At 27.5% G+C, this 9700-nt stretch overlaps 1 protein-coding gene across 1 annotated transcript; it reads right to left on the bottom strand.

Annotated features, from left to right (window-relative positions):
- Window positions 1-4978: 4978 nt before the first annotated feature.
- Window positions 4979-9417, bottom strand: LOC126672203 (protein DOG1-like 3). Its single transcript, XM_050366149.1, has 2 exons — window positions 9231-9417; window positions 4979-5469 (listed from the first exon to the last, which is right to left on the bottom strand). The coding sequence occupies exons 1-2, from the start codon at window positions 9415-9417 to the stop codon at window positions 4979-4981; spliced, it is 678 nt and encodes a 225-aa protein (XP_050222106.1).
- Window positions 9418-9700: the final 283 nt, after the last annotated feature.

Here is a 9700-nt window from a genome sequence, read left to right as displayed (position 1 = left end):
ACAATTATTAAAATTTTAATAAATAACTTCTAAATCTTAATTTTTTTCTCATATTTATAATATAATCCGCCTGTTTGGTTCAACTATTTTTGATAGCTGTTAGCTATTGCTGCTATTAGCGGTTAGTTGATAGCCGAAAGACTATGCGTATTTGGAGAAATTTGATTAACTGTATACATAAAAAATGACCTTAAAAGATATAAGTTTTATTTATAAAATTTTAAATAAATTAAATTATACTATATATAATAAAAAATAATAATTTAAACATATTTATTTATTTATTTGATAAATTTTATAATTTATTTTAATTTTTTTTGTCAAAGATAAAAATATTATTGATTATAGATACTCTAACTTAAACATGATAATTTATGTAGTTTATAATTGATTGTAATTCATAATTTTTTAATTTTTTTAATACAAATATTTATTAATAATTTAAAAATAAAGATAAATATTAGGGAAATTAATCCTAACAGTAATTGAATTTAATTTTTTTCATTTCATTCACTAAACTTTAATTTTTATTGGTTACTTAATTTTAAGTTTCTTTCATTTTTTTCGATCAAAACTGTCTAGGTGACAGTTAGAATTTAACATATGTCAGCTGGATTTTGTTAATTTATTTTGAAAATTTCTCAAATATGCATAATTTTAATTTGAAAATGAATTTCTCAAATATCAAATTATGTATATATGACAAGTTTTCAAATAAAAATAAATAAATTTCGGCTGCCATCTAAACATTTTTAGCCGAAAATGACCAAAATGAAAAATAAATAAATTAAAGATTAATAATCAAAAATAGCAAAATTAAAATTTAGTGACTGAAATAAAAAAATTTGAAAATTCAGTGACTCTGAAAATTAATTATTTCAAAAATTAAAAAAGATTTATTGATAAAAAATAAATGCCAATATTCAGCTGATTAGCCAACCTCTTAATCCAAGAAGTTGAGGTTCTTTGGTGTATTCTATTTTTAAGATTTTGCTTTCAATATATTAAGCGTTAAACAGCAAACCGCTAGATCGTGAGTTTAAATTTTTCCATAAACGTTCTCGTTTTCTAATTATTAAAAAAAATCCGCTTTCAAACCTCAAGCCCAATAGTTTAATGAAAAGTTTTCGTTCATCGGGAGCAGATACCCGTGGAGAACGGTGAATTCCTTCACCACTATCATTCCTAGTAAGTTAAGATCTGCATATTAAGGTAATTTTTGTATCTTTTCCTTTGTTGTTTGACACAGGTTAGGATGACAATTGCACTACAGAAGATGGAGAAATTATTAACCACTTCAGGAAGAGAAAATTCAGGTAGCATTTTTAAGTACACAAAAACTGGTCTGCAATTATTTTTAAGTCTGCTATATTTTTGAAAATATATGGTTTCCGTACTATTTATATGGAAGCTCATCAAATATTTGTGAAAATTATATGAGCCAATTGCCTTGTGATTGGTTGTATCTACAAAGTGGATGAGAAAAGAATCCATAAAAAATAACTCTTACAGACATCTCATCAGCGACAGAGTCAGAATTTTTATATCGAGAGGCCAAATTACACAAAAAAAACTTTCCATATTAATTTATTTACTTTTCAAAAGGCCTAATGGTAAAAAAACCCTAAACTTTTACAACTTTTTGCAATATATTCAAACCTTTTAATTTTTACAATAATATTCAAATTGCATTTTTTTGTTGCAATAATATCCAAATTGCACTTTTTGTAGCAATAATAGTCAAATTGATGGTTAAATTTGTTGTTTTCAATTAAAATATTAGGCTATTATTATGTTTTGATATATAATAATATAGTAAAAGTCCCAAAAAATGGCAAAAAACTCAAAAATTCACATAAAAAGTGCAATTTGATATTATTACAACAAAATAATGCAATTTGGATATTATTGCAAAAATTAAAAGGTTTGGATATAATTGCAACAAGTCGTAAAAGTTTGAGTTTTTTTTGCCATTAAACCTTTCCAAAATTTAGAGAGGGCCAAGGCCATCTCCAGTCTACCCCTCCCACCGTCATTGCATCTAATAATCTATCTACCTATATCTATAATCTATAATCTATAATCTATAATATATATAAAAGCACGGATGGGGGGGACAGGCAAATTTACTGAATAATCCTTTTCAGTTTACTACTAAATAAAGGTTTTATAGTCATTAACTAATTAGTTATTTAATTAATCACTATTGTAATTAAAGTCCTAATTAGAATAGGTAGCTAAATTATCTCCAATTTAATTTGTAGCATGTAAAAAATAACTAAACTGTCTCCAAATTAGTAGGAATACCTATCTTTTAGTTTGATTGAACTACAAAATTAAAATACTATATTTGGTCAATATATTATTATTTAAATTTCTATCTTATTATTTTTAAAGATATAATTAATAAAATTAAGTTAATTATTTAATTATGGTTATTATAAAACTAAAAGAAGAATAAATTCAATATGAAAAAAATTTAATAACCGAATATATTATATATACTTTTACAAAAATTATTAATTAAAGTAATATTAATTATAAATAAAAAATTGATATAATTATAATAAATTTATTAATATGTTCATTGAGTAGTTATATTACGAGCCACGTGCATAGCACGTAATGTGAAACTAGTATTACAAAAGCAAGTTACACTCTTAAAGACATCAATTTTCGAATACTGAAATTTGGATCATGTGCTTTGAACAATTTATAGTTAGATTTTTTTTTGGTTGACGAGGACTCACTAAATATATTTAAAAATATTTTTATAAAACTATTATCGAATTATAAATTTTTTAAAAATATTTACTAAAATATAGTTTTTTACACAACAGTTACCGATCTATAAAAAATTATAAAACGAATGTCAATAATTTTTTTTCACGAAAAGATTATCTTTCTATATATTTTTTCTTATTCACATCATCAAGATGGTAACCTTTTTGTGAAAAACTGTCTTATAACTTTTTATAATTTGGTAATTGTTCTATAAAAAAACTATAATCTGATAACTATTTTGTAACTTTTTATAATTCGGTAACCGTTTTATAAAAATACCATATTTTAGCGAGTTCAAAAATATTTAACCCGAACAATTTCACTTTTTTGCAAATGATAACATAAATCAAAAAATCAATGTCGATGTTATGGTGTCAGAAGATTTTCTATTTCTCGCTTTTCACAATTTTCGATACTAAAAATCTGGGTAGTTCTTATCCAAAGTACAAGACCATTATTAGAGAATTGATAAAAAGAAGAAGGAACAAACCAAATAAAATCATACTCCATTGATTTGTGGCTGTGCTAATTCATTAAATATAGTGTTAGTTGTGAGAGAAATTTTTAGGTAGATCGAGTCTACCATGTCATCCGTAGACTAAGCCACTCATAATGCAACACCTCATTAAAATGATGGCAATATCTTAATAATTGACAATAAATGCATTCAAATCTTTTTTTTTTGATAAACAAATAATTTTTTTAAAAATAACAAAATAATTTTTTTTTTGATGAATAAAAGCTTTATTAGAAAGCCACAAGGAGTGGCAAAACAACCCTAATCAGAGCTTACGCCACTTAAGGCTACGACTCTGAAAGGGAATCAAGCAAGCTACAAAAAAATAGAATCCGGATTTCTAAACAAATCTAATCCGGAATAAACAAAAGACGGATGTTTACATTTATAATAAAAAACAACGCTAGTAAAACTCCTGAAAATCACATCCAATGTTGTCGATTCCTTATGCTGAAAAACTCGCAAATTGCGGCACTTCCAAATCTCCCAAACGAAAATAATCCAGATGGTCGTCCAAAGCTTCGAAATACCTCGCTTAGAAACAATTCCATTCCATTGTAAGAAGAAATCCTCAAAAGAAGAAGGCATTACCCAAGAAATACCCATCATATGGAGAAGTTCATACCAAACTTTTCTAGCAAAAATGCAATGCAAGAAAATATGGTTTTGAGTCTCAACTTCCCCACAAATACCACACCCTGTGTCGCTATCCAAAACAATTTTACGAGAAGCAAGGAAAGTTCAAATCTTAATGATGATATTATAATATTGTTATCATTTTAATGAGGTGTTGTATTATAAGTGATTTAATTTACAGATGACGTGGTAGACTTGGTCTACTTAAAAATTTCTATAGTTGTAGATGCTTAGGCAATCTGAATTCAAAACAGTTACTGCATATAATCATATTAATTTGCTTACACCATTTTATTACAACTCACCACAAAACGTACAATACATAAATGTATACTCAAATCTAACTACACTCCAGACTGATAAACTCTCCTTACATATGCATCTATTAGCCTAAACTTTCATGTTACTGTAAGAACCAAACAAACCTCTACAATACACATATAAAATATATATTTATATAACTATAGCCATTAATTTAAGAGTTAATTACTATTATTCTCTCTGAGTCCAAGTGTAAATTACTATTTTTTTTCATCAATATTAAAAAATTGCTATTTCCTTCTCAGCATTTGAGTTTTTTTAACTGAAACCCCTTTGTAAAAGAGTTTCATTTAAATAAGAGTTAATTATATAAAACCATGACCTTTACACCAAGTTTCAAAAATAACATGATTTTTAAAACGTGTCAATTACAGACACCACCTTTTATTTTTCTTAATTTCATCATGGACGCACTTTTTGGTGAAATTTTACTGACTTGGACAGCCGATGGGTCTGCCACATGTCATGCTACGTCAGCAAAAATGCCACAAAAAATCGCCGATGTTATTTTTGAAAATAAATGAAAGGCGGTGTCTATGATAGACACGTTTTAAAACTCACGTTGTTTTTAAAACTTGATGCAAAGTTCATGATTTTATATGTAATTAACCCTTTATACATAAGTTGAAAAAGCAAGAGAAAATAGTGATTTTTCAAAGTTGACAAGAAAAACAATCATTCGAACTTAAACCCATAGAGTGATAATAATTAACCTATAATTTAATTTGTTCTATTTTGTGAAACATCCCTTATCTTACCCCATTCATGCAAGCAGAGATGAAGCTTCTTGTAAGCAGCAAGAAAATCCACAGCTTGAAAAGGAGTTAAAATACTAAGCAACTCCTTAAGCGTAGTTAACCTCAAATTATCAGCTTCCTGTAAGATCCCGCACATGGCCTCTTCATATTTTTGAATTGATCCATTCACTAGCTCATAAGATTCCAGACCATCTCTATGTTCCTTGGCAATCAAGGAAACAGGATCGTCAGCCATGTTTTCTTGCAAACTCGCTTGTTTGCTAGTCAACTGTTCTTCTTGTTTGACAATCCTGCAATGCAAATCGTTAACTTTATGCATCTGTTGCGACGAAAGCTCGCCGAGATTGCCTGTTCTTGGACTTGAACCCTGATCAAGGTATTCTGAGATTAGGGTTTCGACCTGTGAGCCGCAGAGCGAATATAAGAGTCTGATGTAAATTGAGGGTCTATAACCTGCCAACCACAGCAAGGAATTCTCCAGGGAAGAATTCCAGGTTGGTGCAAAATGGACACAGGTTCTGGTTTCGGCGAGTTGGAGTCTTTTGTCTATGTAATCCTGAAAATGCTTCAGGATTTTCTCAACTAACTCCGTGAATTTTCCATGGAAAAATTATCAAATTTTTAATTCAGATCTTCAGCTTTTTTTGGAAACTTTTCAGATACTAAACTTACAAAGCTGCTCTTTTTTTCTACTTGCTTTTTACTTTTTTGGTCTAAACTAGCAGATTTGCTTTACATATTTATATAGAAGGGTGAGTCAGAACAGTGTCTCAGGTTTAATAGATTTCTTGCACCTTGTTCTGAGTACAACTAAATGACAATCTTTTCAATCTAATTTGCCAAGTAAAACAAAAAATAGAACGAGGTGGAAACCAGATAAAATATAATAGAAAAGAGTAGTTTCTATTATATTATCTGAGGAGTGAGGATCATTCATCTATATATTTGTATTTTTGAAGTTCATTTAACCAAATGCAAGTGATTAAATATCAAGTTCCAAAGGGAAACTGTTGTTTTGTTGATTTGATGGATGCCATACAATGTTGTCATCCAAGTTGGCTCAGAATAATAATGTAAGCTAAAGGCTGCGATACGTCATTTGTGTGATAAATCAATGAGATTTTTGCAAGGGGTAATGTCATAAAAATTCACGAACTTTACACGTTTTCTCATTTTAATCATGCACTTTAAATTTTCTCATTTTCATGCATGAAGTACCACTTTTCCTCAAATTCATGCACGGTGCGGAGGTATCACAGCTCCATTGGTGTAATTCGCTGAGGTAGAGGTCATTTTACACCAATGAATGAGTGCCACCTCAGCACTGTGTATGAATTTGGAAAAAAGTGGTAGTTCGTGTATGAAAATGAGAAAATTTAAACTTCGTGATTAAAATGAGAAAACGTGTAAAGTTCGTGATTTTTTTTGACATTAACCCTTTTTGCAATGTTAGTATATCTAATGATAAATAAATAAATAATTACGAAAAATTCTTCCGAAATGATCATTAATTTATTGTAAAAATAACTTGACACAGCTATTACATGGCATAGACGCTCGTTGACTCATATGACCGTACGTAGAATTCTTAATTAACATGCTTCAGATATTTTTATTTAAAATTAGATTATCTTTGTTATAAATAGGCAAACTGATTTATATCTACAACTTTGGCCATTTTATCGAACATATCTTTAAAATATAATTTGAATATTGCAGCCCATTAAATTTGAATAAATATATCCAAATTTCATATTATATCTGTTTTTGAAATTTATTTTTTATAAGATTTTTTATTTTATAAATAATGATTTAACATATATAATTAATTTTTAATTTAAATTTGGATATATTATTTGAATTTAAGATGAGAATTATGTGTGCAAAAATAGGTTCAAATTGAGGATTATATTTATCTCAATTCATAAAATTGGCGGATCATAATGTTCAAATTATATTTTAAAAATATATTTAATAAAATGATCAAAATTGTAAATATAAAAACATATTAAAACAATCAAATGTGTTGCCTATCGTAAATAATATTTCAATTATATTATATAAAAGTGTCGAAGATAATCTCACATAAAATAAATGCAAAAATCAAATGATCTATAAATGGAAGATTAGCATAAGTCCATTGATTTTGAAGAAAACTGCACTATTTATTAGTTAAAATTAATAATATTTATAAATTTATTTTTTAATCTTTAAAACTAGACTTTTATTGGGGTCGAATGATCACAAAATTTCAATCCAACATACCTAAAATAGTAACTATGTATACTTTTGGATTTTCCACATAAATTTTTTAGAACAAAATTTTCCTGCTATAGCTTTTGAAGGAGTTCCTGCAACAGTGGTTCAAATTTTGCCACGTTACAATAGAATTTGTTTATAAAAATGGTTAAATGACCATTTAATTATGGATAATTATTCGGTACGGTTCATGTATTAAATTGAATAATTGACCAAATTTTGTATGCTTTTAGAAATACGTGACTCAGTGATGGTTAATTAAGCATATCCACGTGCTATTTTTTTTATACTGATATAAGTTCCAATTGTAATTAGGATATATAATTTTGAATTATTAAACACTCTAATTTAAATATTCCAAACCAAAAATCACCTCTATTTAAAGTAATTTTTTCATTGTTCGATATTAAAAAAAAGGGGAAGCCCATGACTATAATATGAACTTTCTCTCTCTCTCTCAAATAGAAAACCCTAGCCGTCAAGCGTTTCTTCTTTGTTTTTCGCTTCGGCTGCCGTCAATGGTTTATTTTTGCCGTTGGCGGTAGCCATTTCTTTTTTATTGCTTTAGAATAAAATAAATGACCAATTCCTTTTCATCTTTTTCATTTTAGTTGGTAAATCTATCGATGAGGCGCATCAATTTCAATAGATATACAAATAAAAAATCAGAGATGGATCAAGCCTTTTCAAGATTGAAGATGAAATTATTATAGGTTATATTAGTTTTTTTTATAACTATTTTACAGCGATTGTCTTTCTTTTTTGAAAGTTTTGCTGTTCTTTCTATATGAAAGATTTGTTGTTTTTTATGAAGAGTTTGTGAGTCTTCTGTTAGACATAAAATGATTGGATCTTATGTTAGAGCGGTTATGTAATTTTGATTTTGTTTTGTAAGGCGATCTGCGAATCAAGGTTTATATCTTGTTCCATGTCAGGTCATTAGAAACGGTTATACCCTTTCTGAATTCTTACACCTGTAAATGCTCTTTATTATTAATGAAAGATTATTCGATTGTCAAAAAAAATATATAAAAAAGGGCTTTTCATATGAAATACTGTTTTTTCTCCAATATTTACTTTTATACCACCTCTTTTAAATCTTTACATTTCATACCAACTCTCTTTTATTTTATACTATTTTTAAAAAAAAATTTACTTTTTATTTTAAAATTCATTTTTCAACATTTTCTTTCATTATTTTTAATTTTTTTCACCATTATTTTCCTGCACTTAATATTTATCACATATTTAAATTTTGAATTTTTTTATTTTTTTATTTTTTTTGATTTTTTTTTGAATTTTGAATTTTTTTACTTTTAATGTGTTTCGTTAGTTTTAATATCAACACGAAATCAACACAAAATCAACATATGTAATAAACTGACTAATTTAAAGTTTTCAATCGTTTTTTATACTAATTTTTATAATTTCAATTTAATTTTAATTTTTCTATTTTATATCACATATAATGTGTTTTTTTTTCGTTAGTGTTAAAATCAACTCAATATCAACATAATGTCAACATAATATCAACATAAGATCAACATTGTAACATTACAATAATTTAACATCATTATTCTCTTCTTCACCAAAACTAAAATCAACAAGATATCAACCGAAAATCAACACAATATCAACACTATAACATTACAATAATTTAACATCATTATTTGTCTTATTTCCCCGATGCTACCATATCATTATCTAGTCTCAATTTAATTTAATTTATTTTTTTAGTTTATTTCACAGACAATACTATCTTTTTTTTTGAAAGGTAGAATATTATTAATACTCCGAAGCAATTACATCTGTAAGAAATTCAGGGAAATGGGAAAACCATTCCTGATGACCTGAAATGGAACGAGCATGTTGCGCTAACAGATGCGCTGCACGATTCGCAGATCGTCTTACGAATAAAAAAGATAAATTTCTAAATTGCTTCGCTAAATCCAAACAATCTTCAATAAGTATCTCTGGTTCTTTCAAATTTGGATTTCGAATCTCCAAAATCAGGTCTCTCGCGTCCGACTCGATGATGATATTCTCTGTACCCTTGAGCCAGCTAAGGGCTTCGCGAATGCCCATGATCTCTGTTGACCGAGCAGAGACAGTCCCATACATGCAAATCATGCGAGCTTGCATGACAATACTATCTTATTTGTCATGTTAAAATAAAAAAAAGAATTAATTTCTAAAAAAATCACGAACTTTACACGAAGTTTCATTTTAATCATGAACTTTAAAAGTTGTCATTTAAAGGCACGAACTTTCATTTTGTTTCAAATTTATCGCCAAACTAAAATCTAATGTACTTTATCGAACCAAAAATTTCTAATCCTATATACTCTGACTAAAAGATAATAAGATTTAATGTCCATTTATAATTTGGGTCTTTCATTAATGGTTTATTAAAGAATTTAGTCAA

This window comes from Mercurialis annua, linkage group LG3 (genome assembly GCF_937616625.2).
Source record: "Mercurialis annua linkage group LG3, ddMerAnnu1.2, whole genome shotgun sequence".
Taxonomy (NCBI): Eukaryota; Viridiplantae; Streptophyta; class Magnoliopsida; order Malpighiales; family Euphorbiaceae; genus Mercurialis; species Mercurialis annua.
This window is presented reverse-complemented; position numbering and strand designations above follow the sequence as displayed.